Genomic DNA, 20,284 nt, shown 5'->3' with positions numbered 1-20,284 from the left:
CTTGCTGAGATTTTGATTGGAATTGCATTGAATCTATAAATCATGTCAAGTGACTTCTTAACAATATTGAGTCTTCCTACCTATACACATGGAATATCTCTCACTCTCTTTGGTTCTTCTTTCATTTTGTTCATGAGAGTTTTATAGTTTTCCTCATATAGATCTTGTATGTGTTTTGTTAGATTTGTCCCTCAATAATTATTTTTTGGGGGTGCTAATGTAAATGGCATTATTTTCTTCAAATTCCACTTGTTCATTGCTGATATATAGGAAATTGATTGACTTTTGTATTTTAACTTTGTATCCTGCAACCTTGCTGTAATTGCTTATTAGTTCCAGTCTGCTTGGTCAATTTTTGAGGATTTTCTACATAGACAATTACGTCATCTGCAAACAAGGACAGTTTGACTCCTTCCTTCCCAATCTGTATACTTTTCATTTACTTTTCTCGTCTTACTCCATTAACTAAAATTTCTAGTACAGTGTTGAAAAAGAGTAATAAGAGGAGACATTCTTCCCTTGTGATTTAGTGAGTTTCGAGTTTCTTACCATTAAAAATGATGTTAGCTGTATAGTTTTTTGTAAATATTCTTTATCAAGTTGAGTAAGTTCCCTCTACTCCTAGTTTACCAGAAGTTTTTATCATGAATGGATGTTGGATTTTGTCAAATGCTTTTTTTATATCTATTGATATGATCATCTGACTTTTCTTTTTTTAGCCTGTTGATGTGTGATGGATTACGTTAATTGATTTTCAAATGTTGAACCAGCCTTGCATACCTGGGTTACATCCCACTTGGTGATGGTGTATATAATTATTTTTATATATTGTTGGATTCAGTTTACTAATATTTTGTTGAGGATTTTTGCATTTATGTTCATGAAAATATTAGTCTGTAGTTTTCTTGTAATGTCTTTGTCTGGTTTTGGTATTGGGGTAGTGCTGGCCTCATAGAATGAGTTAGAAAGTATTCTCTCTGTTTCTATCTTCTGAAAGAGACTGTAGAGAATTGGTATATTTTCTTCCTTAAATGCTTGGTAGAATTCATCAGTGAACCCATTTGAGCCTGGTGCTTACTATTTTGGAAGGTTATTGGTTATTGATTCTATTTATTTAATAGGTATAGGCCTATTCAGATTGTCTGTTTCATCTAGTTTATCATTTGTGGACATAGAATTGTTCATGGTATTCCTTCATTTTCCTTTTAATGTCCATAGGATCTGTAGTGATGTGTCCTCTTTCATTTCTTTTTTTTTTTTTTAAAGATTGGCACCTGAGCTAACATCCATTGGCAATCTTTTTTCTTCTTCTTCTCCTTCCTACAGCCCCTCAGTACATAGTTGTATATTCTAGTTATGAGTGCCTCTGGTTGTGCTGTGTAAGACACTGCCTCAGCATGGCCTGATAAGCAGTACCATGTCTGTGCCCAGGATCCGAACTGGCAATACCCTGGGCTGCAGAAGGGGAGCACGTGAACTTAACCACTCAGCCATGGGGCCAGCCCAGCCCCCCTCTTTCATTTCTAATATTAGTAATTTGTGTCCTCTCTTTTTTTCTTAGCTAGCCTGACTAGAGGCTTATCAATTTTATTAATCTTTTCAAAGAACCAGCTTTAGATTTTGTCAATTTTCTCTATTGATTTCTTGTTTTCAGTTTCATTGATTATGCTCTGGTTTTTATTATTTCTTTCCTTCAACTTTGGATTTAATTTGGTCTTCTTTTTCTAGTTTCCTAAGGTAGAAGCTTAGATTATTGATTTTAGATCTTTCTTCTTTTTAATTGTGCATTCAGTGCCATAAATTTCCCCCTCAACACTGTTTCACTGAATCTTACAAATTTTGATAAATTATGTTTTCATTTTCTTTTAGTTCAAAATATTTTTAAATTTCTCTTGAGATTTCTTATTTGACCCACATGTTATTTAGAATTGTGTTGTTTAATCTCCATGAATCTTGGGATTTTCCGGCTATCTTTCTGATACTGATTTCTAGTTTAATTCCATTGTGGTCCTAGAGCAGGCATTGTATGATTTCTATTCTTTTAAATTCGTTAAGGTGTTTTATGGCCCAGAATGTGATCTCTTTTGGTGAATGTTCTAGGTGAGCCTAAGAAAAATGTGTATTCTGCTATCGTTGGATTCAAGTAGTCTGTAGATGTTAATTATGTCTAGTTGATAGATGGTATAGTTGAGTTCAGCTATGTCCTTTCTGGTCTTCTGCCTGCTCAATCTGTTTCTGATAGAAGGGTGTTGAAGTCTCCAGCTGAGATAGTGGATTCATCTATTTCTCTTTGCAGTTCTGTTAGTTTTTGCCTCATGTAGTTTGATGCTCTGTTGTTAGGCTCGTACACAATAAGGATTGTTATGTCTTCTTGAAGAATTGACCCCTTTATTCAGTATGTTATGCCCTTTTTATCCCTGATAACTTGCTTGGCTTTGAAGTCTGCTCTGTCTGAAATTAATATAGCTACTCCTTCTTTTGATTAGTGTTTGCATAATTTTTTCCATCCATTTACTTTTTTTTTTTTTAAGATTTTATTTTTCCTTTTTCTCCCCAAAGCCCCCTGGTACATAGTTGTATACATTTTCAGTTGTGGATCCTTCTAGTTGTGGCATGTGGGACGCCGCCTCAGCGTGGCTTGATGAGCAGTGCCATGTCTGTGCCCAAGATTCAAACCGACAAAACCCCAGGCCACTGAAGCAGAGTGCTTGAACTTAACCACTTGGCCACAGGGCCAGCCCCTCCATCCATTTACTTTTAATTTATATGTCTTTATATTTAAAGTGAGTTTCTTGTAGACAACTTATAGTTGGGTCTTGTGGGGAGATGTTTTGTTTTGTTTTGTTTTGTTTGAGGAAGATTAGCCCTGAGCTAACAACCTCCACCAAGCCTCCTCTTTGTGCTGAGGAAGACTGGCCCCAAGCAAACATCTCTGCCCATCTTCCTCTACTTTACATGTGGAATGCCGCCACAGCATGGGCTGATAAGCAGTGTGTAGGTCTGCGCCCAGGACCCAAACTGGCAAACCCCAGGCTGCTGAAGCAGAGCACAAGAACCTAACCACTACACTACCAGGCTGGAGTTGGGTCTTGTTTTTTGATCCCTCTTAGAATCTGTGTAAGGGAGGGCTCTTCTTGGCTGTCTTTTCCCTGATTCTCTCTGTTAAATTTTTGGCTGTCCTACTCTTTCATTTGTTGCCACTAGTATCAAAGAGCTACCAACAGCCTCTTATTTGCTTTTCATTAAGATCTCCATTGTTTTCAACAACATCCTTTGGCAAGGAATTTTCTGTACTCTAGTCAAAATAAAGTCTCAGTCTACCCAGACAGAGCTACAAAGTTTCATCCTATGGTCTGCCTCAGCCCCTGGGTAGAATTTTTATGCCACTCAACAGGAGCTGGGCACTGGGACAGCATCCCTCTTGACTCCCAGAATAATACCCCTGTTCTATGAACTGGGTCCAGGATAACCCCTGGTTCTTGGCTTGCCTATCCAGGTATGGAACCTCTGCTCTACAAGGAAGCTGAGGTGGGGCAGGGCATTCAGGGCCCCAGTATTCTCAGCTGTGCCTGGGGTAGTTACTACCCCACAAGTAGAGGATGGGAAGGTTAAAGGAGCCTTATTCCTCCTAGCTGCTGCCCAGAACAGAGCTTCTAGTTCTGGATGGGGGACTAGAGAGAGAGGGAACTCCCATCTTCTTTTCCGTGTCTGCCCAGAGTAGACCTCCTGGAATAGAGTTTCCATAACAAAGAGCTGTAGTGAGGGAAAAGAGACAAAGGAAGGGAGCAGCGGGTGGTTCACATGGTACTAACTCTCACCGTTCATACTGAGATTTAATAGACTTTCTTAAATAAATGTTCTCCATTTTCTCTATGCCCTTAGGACAATTTCTAAAGACTTTAAATGATTATATTTTATAATTTTTACCAGTTAAAAGGTGGTTTTGCTGGGAAGAGGATATGCCAGGCTTCTCCCTCCACCATTCCAGAAATTCTACCTTGATTTGCACACTTTAAAAGAAAATTCAATAACCTTTTTGAGCCAAACTTCTGATTTTTTCTTTAACATTGGTATGTAAAAGCAAAGGACAAAATATAGGAAGGACCACACACACGCGCACACACAAACACACATTCTTTCTCTCTCTTTTTCTCTCTTAGTAATACATTTGTTTTCCTAAAAATACTCCAGGAATATGGGAAGCAAAAATCTTAAATTGTCAGTCCCTCTCTTTTCAAAGGTAACCACTGTTACAGTCTAATATGTGTCCTTAGGGATTCTTCAGAATCTTCAGAGAGAGCCTCATGTTATGAAAAAATTAAATAAGTGATACATGAACTGCTTCCATGAAAATCACTGCTGCTTCTGTTGTGTTTCTAGTCATTCATACCTAGAAAAATTCCTTACGGAGCAAATGATGGAAAGGAGGGAAGATGTATGGCTCCCACTCATCTCATATAGAAATTCGTTAGTCACTGGAGGTGAAGATGATAGAATGTCTGTGAACAGTGGAAGTAGTAGCAGCAAAACCTCCTCAGTAAGGAATAAGAAAGGACGACCCCCACTTCACAAAAAACGAGTAGAAGGTAAGTCTGCCCTTACACTATGAGACAAACAGTTTGCCTGATATTATAGACTTAAAGTGGTAAACAATATTTTGTTTGAAGCAAGATAACACTGTTAAGCACATTATTTCCCTGTACATTTGATACACGCTGACAGGTTCACACAAAAAGTTTGCAATAGACAAAGTGGGACAGAAAAGGGTCAAGGAAAAAAGTTAAAAGAGCATGGAACATTGAGGAAAATAGGCATGGAGAAAAAGAGGAAACACTTATGAAGGTTAATAAAATTGATGCCATACCATAGTCCTCTAATACATTAAAATTTAAAACAAGGTAGTCACAATGTTATTCTATCAAAATTCATCTTAATATAGGAGAGATTCTGGTAAGTTGAGGGTAGTCCTCTGCAGCAAATTGAATATTTGAGAACAACTTTCCATTTCTACCACTCGGGTGGATAATTTATTTTTTAAATATTAAATAAATAATAAATAAATGATAAAATAAATTTAAACATTAAAATAATGGTGGCCAAATCTGGTTTTATAACCCTTAGGGACTGTAGGGAACAGGGAGTTTAATTGTCATGAAAATGTGATCAATAGTAGATATTCATATATCCAGAAAGACTAAAAATTGCTTTATTAAAATAAAGCACTACTTTTAAACTAAGAGAAAACTCAAAATCAAAATGCTTATTTCCTCAAACAGTCTTACCCCTTCTCCATGCTGCTTCTAATAAATTTTCTCCAAACTGAGAGAGGAAGGCAGTGATCTAAATCCTGCTCTTTCGCTCCTTTTTACAACCTTCTGTTATCTTTCAGCATCTCATCTCTGCTGCCTAAAAAATAGTGACTCATCAAAGATTTTGCTACAATCTGTGACAAAATTAATTAGAATTTAAATCTAATGTTTCTTTCATCATTGGGGAGGCCGTATTGACTATTTATGAAGACTAAAAACTCTAAAACTCAAAGTTTTAGAACTCAAACTTGGCTTTGTCATTTTTCAGCTGTGGACCCTTTGGGCATGTTACTTAACCTCTCTAAGCCTCAGTCACTGATCAAATGAAAGAAGATCAGAGCACCTATCCTGTCAGCTATTGTGAATATTAAATGAGATACTCCAAATAAAACACTTAGTACACAAAGTGCTTACTTAGCACAGTGCTTGGCACAGAGGTAGCATTTGATAAATGTTAGCTGCTGTTGTCAGAATGTCATCATCATCATTATCATCCTATAGTAATGCCTCTTATCTAGCATCAGTCCGTGGATTAGGCTGAGTGTCTATTTCAAAGAGAATAAAAGATTTGAAAATATTCACAGAATTAATGTTAAAGTTTAAGATTTCCTTTCAAGTTTCAACTATTGGACTTAAAATCTTTTTGGTCCAGAGAATTAAAATTCAAAACTCTGGGTGCTGGCCCCGTGGCCGAGTGGTTGGGTTCCCGTGCTCCGCTTCGGTGGCCCAGGGCTTCACCGGTTCAGATCCTGGGCGTGGACATGGCACCGCTCATCAAGCCATGCTGAGACGGCGTCCCACACAGCACAACCAGAGGCACTCACAACTAGAATATACAACTATGTACTGAGGGGCTTTGGGGAGAAGAAGAAGAAAAGAAGAAAAAATAAGACTGGCAACAGATGTTAGCTCAGGTGCCAATCTTTTAAAAAAAAACAACTTCAAAACTCTGTCTTTGTACCATAAGATCCTGAACTTTTCTCTAAAGAATGACTCCAGTTATTTCCTTTTGAAAAGGTCTTCTAGAACAGCCTCTATCAGGGTGCCCCACAAATATATATATATATTTTTTTCCTACTCAAAGCTTTTCATAGATGTAATATTCACATTAGCCAGCATTCATCAAATCCTTGCTATGTACCAGGAATATGTTTTATGCGCATTATATTGTTTAATCATTTACTTGACTAATATTTGTAAGCACTTAGGTCAATCTCTGGCATATACTAAATGCTTTATAAATCAACTCTGAGTTCAACACTAACATCCAGATTTTACACTGAAGAAACTAAGGCTTAGAGAATTTAAATAACAAAAATAATTCACTAATGAAGCAGTCAGTATTATCAACTTCAGGACTAAGAGAAGCATAGATGGACCAGATAACCTAATTTGGTAATGAAGTTGCAAAAAAGAAAATGTGTCTATGTTAGTTCAGAATTTACCAAGTGACTAAAACAGGTTATGTACCCAGAACCCTTAGAGAGCAGAGTTTCATCTGTTTGGGATAAAGATGAGAGAGCTTTACAAGAAGTGTTTTCTGAGGAATCTTTAGGGGTTAGGAGGAATCTCTTCAAGAAGAGTGACTTCTTCCTGAAGTTATTCGTTCATTCAGTAAGCCTTTACCAAGCAGCTTCCTAAGAACCCCAGCTAGATGCTGGAGATTCACATTAATAAAAGAGCTCATAGTGCAGATGGGGAGACAGAAGCAGACACTTCCAGGTCAGCATGATAAGTGCTCTGATGGGCCACAAAGGTTCTCTGGGAACATACAGGGAGTGACCAAACTTTTAATAAAGTGGGAAAGATTTTCTGGAAAAGATAATATGTAGTTAGTAGAGAGCTGAAAGATGAGTTGACCAGGTTAAGAACCTTTTGATACTATTATGGTCATAAAATTTTAAGTGTGGTAGAGAATAAAAGTTTTGAATTAGATGTTGAATTAAAAATAGAATGAATAAAAGAAGATGAAACATATCCTTGCTGATTAACTAAGAAGAGATTCAGTAGAAACTTCTGATCAGTGGAATGACCTTAATCAGACAATAGGTAGGTATTTCCAGAGACAGAAGCCAACAGATTGTATACATGTGTCTGACAAAATTTCAGAAACCTGAGAAATACTACACAGAGAGAGATGGAATGCTTGATGGCAAATGAGGAACCTAACATGTGTACATCTCTGAGTATTAATGAGGGAGGAAAACAACAGATTCACACTATATGTTGTGATTCAAATTCTTCAGAAGGAAAAAACATAGCAGTAATACTTTTTTTGGTCATCCCATATTAAGAAAATAATTTAGAATTTTTATAGATAGAAACTTTAGAATTATGTAATATTTTATCAGGCTATAGTTTAGGTATGCAAATAATGCTTTAATCTGCTCAGATGTTTATAAATGATCTTCAGAATAAGGATAAAACAGTTCCTGGTCCCTTGAAGAAACTTAATTACAGAAGTAACACATACACATGACAAATCACCTGCCGATGCAGGACAGTGTATAATTAAGTCCTAAGTGAGCAGTAATGATTCTATTTCTTCTATGAATTAAGAGAATAGTAAGTTAGGGCTGGGTGGGGTGCTCAGGGAAGGCCTCCTCAAAGAGGTAGAACTCAGAGGCATGAAAACAGCCTCTCAGCCCATCCCCACATGTATGACATGGCAAAGAGTTATTTCTCTAGTGACTAGTGTCCAATTGTGCAACAGGATTTGCTGATTTCTTAGTAAAGGCCAGCAAGACTTTAAGTGCTGCTGCCTCAGGCCCTTGTAAGGCTCAGTAAATAGGCCCTTTATTGCTTGAGCAAAGGAAGGTTAGAGGGGTCTCTGGCCTCATGCTTCCCATTATATAGTGAATTAATCCTTAGCGATTGAGGGACTTGGAAGAGATGACACTGTGTGGATAGCTAACATTTGATGGTTACATACGTTACCTCATTTAATCCTTACAAATCTATGAGGTTAGGTACTGATATTCTCATTTTGTATATGAGAAAACTGAACTTTGGAAGTTTAATGACTTAGACAAATCACACAAGTAAGTGGTATAACTGGGATTCAAACAAGGCAGTCTAACTCCAGAGCCATGCTCTTCAAGTCTATGCTCTAACTTCTCCCAGAGTTCACCCATGACATTCTGTGACTCTAACTGGAATTTTACAGATGAGAGTCTGGATAATACGTGGCTAAACAGGACTGACACCATGATTCAGACTCCTGGCCCCTTGCCGGCACCACAGCTCACTTCCACTGTACTTCGGGAGAATAGCCGGCCCGTGGGAGAACAGATTCAGGAACCCGAGTCTGAACATGGTTCTGAACCTGACTTTTTACACAAGTAAGTAGTAAAAATTCGTTTCCTTGGCATAAAACCTTTAAAGAAAGAAGAACTATGTTTGTTCATCAGAGCATATTACTGGTCAGTTCATGAGAAAAACACCACTACAAATAGAAGTTAAATAATTTATATTACAAGATATATAATAAGTGTGCAAAAACTTGTGTATATCAGTTCCTCAAAGTCCAGAGACCCTTAAATGCATGGTGTCTCACTAAGTGCTGATTTCTGTTGGAGTTTGCAGATTATTGGGCAAGTCTCTTTCTTCTCAGAGACTTGTCAAGAAGACATGCAGGTTACTTCCTTGGCAGGAGAGCAGATAAGTCTCTGCTAAGGTTGTTACTAGTCTGAACACCAAATAAATAGACTAGTTGTTACTTTTATCATCCATTTAATTAACAGTACTTTATCTTGGTTAATTTTATATTTTGAACTTAAACTTTGTGCATTAAGAATTAAAATATTTGATAAATCCTGAGAATGGTTACCCTTTTAGCTAAGAGTGAATCAAGGTCTTACCTTTTCCCACACTAGCAATTAAAATGTTTTCTAGTACCAGAGCTCTGAAAATTGTGGAAAAGGCAAGTGTGATGGCCTGACTTTTGCTATAAAAATCCTTAACTTTTTCTTTGTTGTTTTCCATCCAACCTTGAAATCTCTTAGCTCTTCACTTTTGTTTCTCTTTCTTTTGGGGTAATGCTATGAATTGCTCTGATGAATGAGAGAATTCTCACTTGCAGTCAACAAATTTAGCAGGTTGAAAATGGAAAGAGGCAGTGTTAGAAATATTCAGATCCTGGGTTTTCATAAGGCATCTTCGCTCCGAGGATCTGCCGTTCTTCAAAGCTGAAAGGATAATCCTTGTTAGCTGTTGCATCACTGGGCATTCTTAGAGGGTGCTTGGCCTTATGACCAGCATTCCCACTCCACTTCCTGTGGGGTGGGTTCCTTCTTAGAGCAGCCTGCCTTGCTTGCCTGACCTTCCCACTTCTCAGTCCCTCCTGGCTGTGATCTGTCTTCTCTTCCCTGCTACAGGTTTACAGGGTTAACCAAGGTGGTAGCCCCACACAGGACAGCTGCTTATAGAGAACTTCATGCAACAGATTTTGTCTACTAAGAATTATTAAAGTTTACATCCTATAAAATTCCCAAGGAAGCATGTTTATGCAAGTGTCCATGTGCCGATAGATATAGAGTGCAGGTGAAGATTTGGCCCAACATGCACCTGACCCCAAATCTCCTCAGAAGGACTGAGAAAAAATGTGTTATCCCCTTCTTTGTCCAACTCTGGAGAGCTCTGAGCCACCAGCCGGCAGCATTTCTGTCCCTTTGGGGACTAGCTGTGAGGAACACTTGTGAGTAGGGCAACAGCTGGTTACAGAGGTCTGAGAAGTGTCCTTGTTTGGCAAGGATTTGGGGAATGAAGTTGATAATTTAAGTACCTGTATGGAGGGGAAAGTTTTCCTCAATCTTCTTAGGATGCCTAGCTGGGTCTGAAAACTAAACTGACAAAGATAGGTTAACAGGAGAAAAGGATACAGACTTTCTTGAATTTTTACATGTACATGGGAGCTTTTACAAGAGAATGAAGACCTGAAGAAGTGACCAGAGCAGGAAGTGTTTATACCTTTTAGACAAAGAAACAATAAAATTGTGAAGAATTGATAAAACAAAGAGTTTTGGAGTAGGGATGGTCCGAGTAGGACTGGGTAGTCCTTATCTTCCTTAAGTAGGAAGGTAAAAGTTAGTTTTACAAGCTTTGCAGATTCCTGTGGTGCCATCTCTAGGCTGATAAGAGTCTGTCTCCAGTAGAAGGAGAATGTATTTCCTGCCTTTAGGCAGCAATAGGAGAACTTTTTCTGCATTTACTGCTTAATTGCCTTCAGCTCAAAATAACTTTTATCTCAGAAACCTATCTTGGGGCAACACATTCTGGTTTCCTTCACACCTAACAACTAGCCACAGCCAGCTTCTCTTAGAGACTTAGGGATCTCTTTGGGCAATTACTGCCACTTCTGCAAAGAGAGATCCTTTGATACAGTGATCTCACCCTTGGCCCTGGAATAAATCCAGCTAACTCCCCCTTGATGAGGATTAGGCCAGCCAGCTATGGCCTTCTTAGCATGGGACTGATTAGCTAAATTCATTATCTGCTGCCACAAAATGAATAATAGTACCCTCTCTTAGTCCTCAGATGCAGATCTCTTGGTTAGGCCAGCCGAAATTAGAAGACTTAAATCGGAAGGACAGAACAGGAATGAACTACATGAAAGTGAGAACTGGAGTAAGGCACGCCGTGTAAGTGTTAACAAGTATCACAAGAACATAAGGACTGTGTGATGCTGGTCATTTTGTGGAGTGACTTGGGTTTCTCTGATGTTTGATCTCAGGAGTTAAAATCCTAATTCAGGATACACTCTGCAGCGCAGGACAGGAATGGAGAGCACAGGCTCTCAAGCCCTTCAACGTTTAAAGTCTAGTGCTGCTACTTGCTAGCTTTGTGGCCCTGAGCAAACTCTAAAACCTCTGAGCCTCAGGTTCCTCATTTGTAAAGTTGGGATGACAGTACCAATCACTTAGAGTTTTGTGGGAGGTGACACATAGCTAAATAAATGTTAACTACCATTGTTATTGCATTTAAATTATACTTCCTTCTGATGAGTTGAGATAGAATCTTGAGTGAACCAAATGAATGATCCTTAATTACCTTAGAGGTCAGTATCATAATTTGTGCAGTCTATAGTTTGTAATTGGAAGGTATGCTTTCATTGGTTGGAAGACCTAATGTAAGAAAAAGCCAAGACTTGAAATTCCACAAATCTGAACAGCTTTCTGATTGTGCTTTTTTCTTATCAGTCGGGGCCTAATGGAGGAAGATGCTGAGCCCATCTTTGAAGATGTGATGATGTCATCCCGGAGCCAGTTAGAAGATATGAATGAAGAATTTGAAGACACCATGGTTATTGATCTGGTAAGGAAATTTCATACGTTTTTAAAATGTGAAGGTATGGTGTAAGATGATGCTTTTGTTTTCAGAACGCTGTGGGAGGAGGAGTAAGGTGAGGAGGAGGGGGTAACACTGACCAGCAGTGGGCAGGGCCTATGAAATGCTTGTGCACATTTAGATGAGCTTATGTGTTTTTTAAGCCTGCTTTCAAAGCAGTCAGATTTTGAGTTCTGGCTATACAGGAACTGGTCCCTTGAAAAAGAGCTACGGTAGATCTTGTCTTTCAGTATAGCATATGCATCTGGCCTCTTGTACTTTAAATTGGAGTCTGACAGTATACCCTGTACTCCAACATAACAACCAAATGCAGAAAATGGACCTTATTTGTTCGGTATGAAAGGGCATCTTTGAAGTAAGGAAATCTGAACATGGACTTATGTGTAGGTGAAAATTATTAACTTGGTCAGGAATAGTCATGCATGGTGGTTATGGTTTTTTGTTTTATTTATTGAGGTAACATTGGTTTATAACATTATATAAATTTCAAGTGTACATCATATTTCAACTCTGTATACCACCAAAAGTCTAGTTGCTAAAGTGGTTGTGTTTTTTTAAAAGTTTCCATCCATTAGAGATATATTTTGTAGTAGTTACAGGTGAAAGTACATGAAGAAAAAAGGGGATTCAGTGAAACAAGATTGGCCAAATATCTTGACTGTTGTTGAAGCCAGGTGAATGGCACATGGGAGTTGATCATAGTACTTTCTCTGTGTGTTAATTTGCTGTGGCTGCCATAACAAATACCACTGACTAGGTGGCTTAAACAACAAAAATTCATTGTCTCTTAGTTCTGGAGTCTAGAAATCTGAGATCAAAGTGTCAGCAAGGTTCATTTCATTCTGAGGCCTCTCTCCTTGACTTGTAGGTGGCCATCATCTCCCTTTGTCTCCACATGATCTTTCCTCTGTGCGTGTTTCCTCTTCTTATAAGGACACAAATCATATTGGATTAGAACCCACCCATATGACCTCCTTTTACCTTAATTACCTCTTTAAAGGCCCTATCTCCAAATAACAGTCACATTCTGAGGTACTGGGGTTAGGACTTCAACATATGAATTGGGGGGACATAAATTTAGCCCATAACATTCTGCTTTGTATGTTTTAAATTTTCCATGAGATCATGTCACTCCAATCTGTAACCTCCCTCTTCCCAGCCCATCAGTAGCTTTCCATCTACCTGCTTTGGGGAATTCAGTCAAGTTTTGTCACCTAGTATTTGATCAATTTTGTATGTAATTATTCCATGATTAAAAGATATGCTCTATGTTTATAGGCCCAAAAATTTATATGCATTTACATGTTCAATTTATTCATAATTTGAAAGCCTCTTTTTTTTGTCTAAGTGGTAATTAAAAGCCAAACGCACTCAATTTTTTTTTAAATGTATGCTCCATGTAAGAGCCAGAGTCTTTTCCTTTCAAAATTGACCCTTAACAGTTCCGTGTTATATCATCAGAAATATTAGAAGCTTATTATTACAGTTCATTGTCTTAATGTATCTCAGGAAAAAATTAACTGGCTTCTCTTTCCAGCCCCCATCAAGAAATCGGCGAGAGAGAGCTGAGCTGAGGCCAGATTTCTTTGATTCTGCAGCTATCATAGAAGACGATTCAGTAAGTGTTAAATTTATTATGCTTTTTATTTATGGTTCCTGGGTCTTGTTTTTGCATGAAGTTAATAATTGTGTTTCTCATTTTTCTAGGGATTTGGAATGCCTATGTTCTGAAGTCTGAAGAAAATTTACAAATCTGGAACTCTATTATTTAGAGCTAGAGGCCTATATACTGTGATAGCTTGTATGGGGAGAAAACACTTTTGATGTGATCTTATTTGTTTTTTAATCAAATGATTGCGGTCAACCCCTTTTTGCAGTGACAGAAGAGGAGCATGTAAATTACCCAAGGGAATGTTGGTGAATGTCACCTCAGAAAGACTGACCTGAAAAATCATTTGTGTCCTAATATTGGACTTATCCCAATACAGATGTGTGTGTTTTTCTGGAGGGAGGAAGAAATTTTAAATTTTTAAAACAGCTGTCAAGATAAACACTGTTATACACCTGTTTTATGAAAACTCAGCACTGAGTAAAAAAAAAAATATTTTTAACTTTATTTTCCTGTTGTACAATTTAAAAACCGTTTTAACATTTTGCCTTTTTATGTTTTAAAAGCTAACCATTTTTATTAAACCTATGAGTAAGCAGCTCATCCTAATTGCCGAAGAGTGTTTTGGAGCTCACTGGATTTGGTTGACCTTGTGGAATATAGAAATATGGTGGAGCAGAATATTGACAAGCTAAGATGAAATTCTGATCGTGCATCTCTGCCAAAAACCACACACCCTCTGTGGATATGGATATTAATTCCAGATTTTATATACTCTTGAATAAAAAGGTTTATTTTTATTTATAAGGGGGCATAAAATAAGAAATGTCCATGCAGCCATTTTTCCAACAGATGCTGTACACCGTTCATTTTATATAGAATAGGGAGATTCAGATACAGTACATTTTCTATTGGTATTTGTTCTGTGCATTTTTAGCAACTTCTACCAGCAAATAAAGTATTCTCAGTAAAACAAAAATGGTTCTCAAGTTATCAATCAGTTTGCTGTTTTTACCACTTATTTCATGCCCTGCCAAATTCAAGTTACATAGACTTCCATTTTCTTAAAAAGATAATCATGACGAACTCTTTTGCCATTCAAAAGTAATTTTAAGTGTAACATAACTGTGTCTACTTCCCATGCACTTAATACCCTTATGCGCTAATTTTGTGAATTAAGTTTACCGATTATAGAAGTATGTGCTGCATAGAAGTCTGTGCTTAGAGGGTGAAGTTCCCAAGCTTACCTTGAAATACAGCTACATTTCAGTGTTAAATGTGCATATTAAGAATTCTTTGGGGGAAAGAAATTATGAATATTCAGGACAGCCTTTGATGGTTTAGAGTTACAGTCTGCTTAGACCTTTTATGACTTGCTGCTATTGTTTTAAAAAGCCCACTTAGTTTCTTCCTTTCTGATTTTTAAAGTAAGCCTCAGAATTTCCAAACCAATCCATCCACAGCTCTTTCTGGGCTGGTTTTTAAAGTAGCTGCAACAGAATCATGAGGCTTTCCCTTTTTACCAAAAATGAAAAGCATTTTTTAAAAGAATCTGTGCACCTAATGATTATCTTTTGTGCGGGAAAGCAAAATGGATTATTTTATTCATCCTTTTAATAAATAGACACAAAACAGATATTTCTCAACATTTGTACAGTTCTGAAAAAACTTGGTCGCCAAAAATGTTTAATCTGCTAATTTAGCAATTCCTGGATTCCAGTTACGGGGGCTGGGGTCTCACTTTGTTCTAGAAATGTGGGCTTCACTGGAAGTGAAGGGGCAGGAATGACTGGACTGTCCACCACACCAGCCCTGCCTACCTGTGGTTCTGGCCAGGGAGCAAGCCAGGAGGTGACCTGGCACATGCACAGATTGATCCTTTGCCTGACAGTTTCATGTGGAAAACAGATGCTGACTTAGGATTGTGGACTACCATGCAACAAAAAAAGGCTTAATATCTACTCCAATAGGTTTCCAGTTCAGTTTGAAGTCAATCGAATTTTTGTATTTTCAGTGTCTCCTTGATTGGTTTTGCTAGTAATTCTGTAAATTGTACATTTGCAATATGAGGTTTTTTTCCTTTTGTACAATTTGAAACTGATGCTTCACCTTTCCTTTAATAAACTATTCAAAATCAGGCTTGTAGTAGTCATCCTATTGTTCCTACTAGGTAAAGCTTTAAAAAGGTGATTTGCTGCTCTTGAGAGGGGTTGCTCTTTCAGATAATTTGTTAAATAATGGCAAAGTTATTCTATCAGTCAGTGAGGTATGTGTTTTTGTCTTAAGCAGAAATTTAGGACTAGATCATTAGTTAATTTTCTCATTCCTTGGATTTCCCATGAGAGAATGGGTAGGCCACTTGTCTGTGGTTCAAGAGCAAGTCTCTTGCAGGCTGCTTTCGGGGAGACATTCAGGGACCATCCACTAGGCTCTCCCCTGGGTCCTCCCTCCTGCCTGAGATCTAGATCCTGGGCTTATGCACGGTTGCCCCCTAGCAGTGGCCCATTAAAGACCACTTGGATTCTACATGGCCACAGAAATGAGGGTTTTTCTTGATATTGGTGCCAGACATCACTCTTAAAAAACTCACGCCCTATACTTTATGGGCCAGGCCCTGTTCTTTGAGCTGTGTTCATTAGTTAGCCTAAAGAAGAAGTGTCTGTGCATAAAAGGCAGGGATGCAGGGGATAAATAAGCATGTGAGCTCTCCAGGCAGCTAGGGAGGGAAGGTGATGAGAATGGGTCTGTCTCCATAGCTGCTCATCTTGAAGGTTACAAGCTTATGAGACTAGACCAGGGCTTTCCCTGTGTGTGACTCCACCTTGGGTCAAGCGTGCATATCATCTCCCACCTATGACTTGAGTGTGACTCCTCTGTGTGGCCCTGTTCCCAGAAAAGTCCATCAAACGATGAAGAGTGCCTTCATGGAAACAAAGACTGACTGCCGCTCAGGCTTTCCATATCAGACCAAACTCAGGTAAGTTTCCACCCCTGTCCTCTTAAGTGTTTTGCCCTGTCAGGATCTCTATCAATCAGCCATCAATCATTTTTTGAAGAACAGCTTTCTGCGCCCAAGGATACATAAAGCAGGCATTTCTCACCCTCCAGGACAATAGGGACGTGGTCAGAACCTTCCTACTAAGGCTACCACATCTGCCCGGATGTGCTGGCTAGACTCCACAAAGGCCCCCGACTGAGCACTGCTCGTTAAGTGGCCACAGCTCCTGGGTGGGATGATGGAGGAGATCCCATGCTGACAGAGGTGCAAGAGTGTGAGGACCAGTAGTTCTCACTTAAAGAATAAAGCCACAGCTCTCCAGAAATCCTTTGGAACCAAAAAGACATAAAATACTCACATGTGTCAAATAGGTAAAGTCTAGGCTGGTTCAACAACTCCATCAAGAGTGTTAACTCAGTGTATGGGTGAGTGTTCTTCACAGGCTTCTCTGATTGGTGAGACCACATCTAAAGCACCACCATCAATGCATCCAGAGGCAAACAGTGTAGGGAGACCAAGACATGGTCAAAAGTGAAGCTGGAAGAACTTAGCATAAATATAAGCACTTTCGAACAAGCACCGGAAGGCTGCATTGTGGATGTCCTCCCCATAACTCGAGGAACTCAAAAGATGACTGACTGGCCATCACGCATGAGGTAGAAAAGCTTTCCAAGTTTACTAGCTCTGTGCGTTGAGACAATTCCAGTAAAGCAGACCACCACCTTCTCACCTCAACCCTTAGGAGCTCATCCCACCTGCCTCATCAGTTGAGAGGCAATATTCTGAACAGTTAGAAGACAGGTTTGGGATTCAAACAAACCTGCCTGGGTTCAAATCCCAGCTTTACCACTCAGCGTTCAGTAAACCCAAGTCCTCTCTAGTTACAAGATTCCACATTTTTCTTTTTCCCCTTAAGGCAAGAATACCAGTTGGGAAAGGCATTCCTACATAGCAACCAATGAGAATGCTGAAGCCTAAGCAGATAAGTACTTTGCCCTAAAAGCTTATTATCTCACCTATGGGGAAAAAAATAATTTTTGGGGGTGAAAAGGAAAACAATACACAGGTGTCAAACAAGGGTCAGTTCTAGGTGACAATACATACTGCTTTCTTGATTTTTCAGATTTCTACCATAAAAAAATGAAATTTATGCTCAAAAAATAGTTAAGATTTTTAATAAAGCAAATCATTTTACAGTAAGGGACAAGTGGAATCTTTCTGGAATTTAATAAACTTAGCCATTGCAAGTATTTGGATTCCCAGGTTTCCTGATTGCAGAAAGCGGGGATGACTGCAAACGGCCAGGCAGTAATTAGCTCTCGGTTTCTTTTCCTTTGATTCATTTACAATGGAATATTTGCATGTTTCCTCCAAGGACGCTGCACCTTCTTGCTGGCTAAGACATCCAGGTCAGAGCAGATTCGGGCACGTGTGGAGGCAGGCTGGATGATGTCGTCCACAAACCCTGGTGAAGCACAGAAACGGAAGTAGATCATCTGCATCCTCAGATGATGCCGCCCCCCAATCTCGTGCTCAGCTGGGCACCGTCTCTGGGCCAACAGTGTGAGTAGGGCCCAACTTGATGAAAGACAGGCTGGGCCCTGTGAACTCTCCCCTGTATCCCTTGTTCCTCTGGCAGATCCTCAACTTCCAGCCTTGGGACACTTGGCAAGAAAAGAAAAATCTGACTGCTCACTGCCAAGATGAATTCAATAGGAAATAAAATTAAGAAAATACACTTGTATTTTCCAAAACGGCTACAATTCCTCCCATCCCTGTACACACATCCTTCTGCAATGTGACTTTGCCACTTCTCCCAGCAAGAAGTGGGTTCTGTTCCTTTACCTGGACAACCGAATGTGGCAAAACTAACACTACGTAACTTCCAAATCTAGGCCTCAAACTTCCCCTCTCTCTTGCTGCCTTCAGGATGCCACGTAAAGAAGCATGGACTAGCCTCCTCAACAGCAAGAAACCAAGTGGAGAGGAAGTCTAGCTGATGGCCAGTACCAATCATGTACGTGAGGCCACTTTGGACTATCCAGCCCCAGTCAAGCCACCAGATGACTATAGTTGCATGACTGATCCCAGGGAAGACCAGCTGAGCCTAGATCAAATCACTGACTCCCAGCACCATAGGCAAAAAAAAAAAAAAATGTGGTTGTTTTAAGCCGCTGTTTTGGGGGTGGAGTTTTAAACAGTACTAGGTAACTGGAACAACACTAAGAAATTCAGCCATTTCAGCAATGTTGTTTTGATCCTGGTTACCAAAGCAGCCTATACAGGCCCCATTGTCCTTAAGTGATGACTGCCCAGGGACAACCCCAACCCTCACCAGTCTCCAGATTCAACTCTAAGGGCAAAAGGCAGTTATGTGAGACTTTTGGAAGTAAAAGAATGAGCAAGTAACCCAACAAACGAGTAAAGCACCATCCCCATCACAGTTCCTACCTCTCACTGCTGCAGGAAAAGGGTTGGCAAACTTCTTGATATACTCTGCTTGAGCAGCTTCCACATTCTCATGCCCTTTGAAGATGATCTCCACAGCACCCTGCCATGAGAGGAGTTCATGACCTTCCCTGGAGGTCCCAACTTGGGCAGACCTCCCTCAGCTCCTTACTGCTGTCTGTGGTTGTGAACTTCTTGGCAAATCAAAGTGTACTGGATAGAAGTGCCAGCTCTGGGGGCCAGAGCATAGAGGCGGGCACTGCCTGGAGTCAACCTTCGTGATTCCAGGGACTGTGTGATGATGGGACACAGCTGTGGCCCCAGTGACAGGCAGCCCAGGCAAAGCCAGTAGCTTGTCTCCCCAGATTCCAACCTACCCTCTTCCATTGCACTTATCCTTCGTTGCAGCCAAGATGTTTGGCCTATTTTCCACTGTTAGATCCATGTCCCCTGCATCAAGGGGAAGTAAAATGCTGTTTTCCTTTTTCATTATCCTGAGCCCTGAGTACATAAACTCAGTGGCCAGAGAAGGACAGACTGAACTGCAAATGTAGAAGTATGGGGGACTGAAAGATGGGCCTTCTCCTGACCCCTAAAAGTCAGCTCAGGAGGACCCAACAAGTTATCTGGTTCAACTCCAATAGCTATTCCAAAGCAGACAGGAGTAGCAAATAGGCTGGTCAATGGGAAAGTACCTTGCTCAAAGTCACTAGGGTCACAACTACAGTTCAGCTTCTATGGGCTGAAAGTAGCTCTGGGGCCCTCCCTGGGAGACGATGGGGTTGGGGGGATGTCCAATCCTCCCAAAAGCTAGTTCAGCTGATTCAACCCTTTCCCCTTTACTAACAATCTCAAAACCCAGTCTAGGCCCCTCCCACCCTGAGCATGAAGATACTAGCATGTGCCCAAAGTGAGAGTGCAGGACAGGAGGCAGAGCTGGCCCTGGAGCCCCAGAAGGGAGACTTGCCAAGGTCTAGGCCCTAATGCCCTGGAGTCCTGGCTCATCCCGAGGGCCCTGGCTCCTCTCCAACATTTCTCAGCTGTGCTTTGAGCTCCTGCTGGAAGAGTACTGGACCCAGGACAAAGAAAGCTGGAGGTCCTTACCTTTGCTCCCATAACTGCAATCTCTGCTGTGGGCCAGGCATAGTTAGTGTCACCACAAAGGTGCTTGGAGCTCATGACATCATACGCACCACCATAAGCCTAGAACAGACCCAAATGCTGAATGTTAGAGCCTGAGTCAACCAGATCATGTCCCTGAAAGACCCCAGCAAGCCAAATGAAATGAGGACAAAAAGCAAGAAGAGCCCTCTTGGGCTACTGAAAGCCCAGTGTCCGGGAAGCTAGGGAGCCAGAACAGAGAATACATGGGTGCAGCCCAGCAGCCTTTCAGTTAATGTCCATTGTCTTTCCCAGCTTTTTCCCAGCTGCTTTCAGTTCCCAGAGATGACCACGGACATCTCTGCAGCGTGCGTCTGCAGAGCTGTAAATGCCGTCCTCAAGAGATCTTTTTCAGCCCTCCAACAACAGCCATGCTGCTGGGAGTGAGTGGGCTCGCAGCCTCCAACGTGAGTT

General features: G+C 40.2%; 2 protein-coding genes across 3 annotated transcripts in view; one reads left to right on the top strand and one right to left on the bottom strand.

The window, feature by feature from the left end:
- The window catches only part of STAG1 (stromal antigen 1), a 366,619-nt gene extending 351,219 nt beyond the window's left edge, over window positions 1-15,400 (top strand). For both annotated transcript variants that reach the window (XM_046647396.1, XM_046647405.1), the window contains 6 exons: window positions 4,381-4,586; window positions 8,476-8,650; window positions 10,838-10,948; window positions 11,507-11,621; window positions 13,192-13,272; window positions 13,362-15,400. In XM_046647396.1, coding sequence (XP_046503352.1) covers window positions 4,381-4,586; window positions 8,476-8,650; window positions 10,838-10,948; window positions 11,507-11,621; window positions 13,192-13,272; window positions 13,362-13,385 — 712 coding nt within the window. In that variant the 3' untranslated portion in view covers window positions 13,386-15,400. The remainder of the gene's footprint in view (window positions 1-4,380; window positions 4,587-8,475; window positions 8,651-10,837; window positions 10,949-11,506; window positions 11,622-13,191; window positions 13,273-13,361) is intronic.
- Window positions 15,401-17,420: 2,020 nt separating this feature from the next.
- PCCB (propionyl-CoA carboxylase subunit beta) overlaps window positions 17,421-20,284 on the bottom strand; it is a 75,284-nt gene continuing 72,420 nt past the window's right edge. The window contains exons 13-15 of the mRNA XM_046647419.1: window positions 19,814-19,912; window positions 18,713-18,812; window positions 17,421-17,726 (exon numbers count right to left, since the gene is read on the bottom strand). Of these exons, the coding sequence (XP_046503375.1) occupies window positions 17,605-17,726; window positions 18,713-18,812; window positions 19,814-19,912 (321 nt within the window). The 3' untranslated portion in view covers window positions 17,421-17,604. The remainder of the gene's footprint in view (window positions 17,727-18,712; window positions 18,813-19,813; window positions 19,913-20,284) is intronic.

The sequence above is a fragment of the Equus quagga genome, chromosome 1 (assembly GCF_021613505.1).
Source record: "Equus quagga isolate Etosha38 chromosome 1, UCLA_HA_Equagga_1.0, whole genome shotgun sequence".
In the NCBI taxonomy this organism is placed as follows: domain Eukaryota; kingdom Metazoa; phylum Chordata; class Mammalia; order Perissodactyla; family Equidae; genus Equus; species Equus quagga.
Note: the sequence above shows the minus strand (reverse complement) of the source record. Positions and strands in the feature narration are given on the sequence as shown.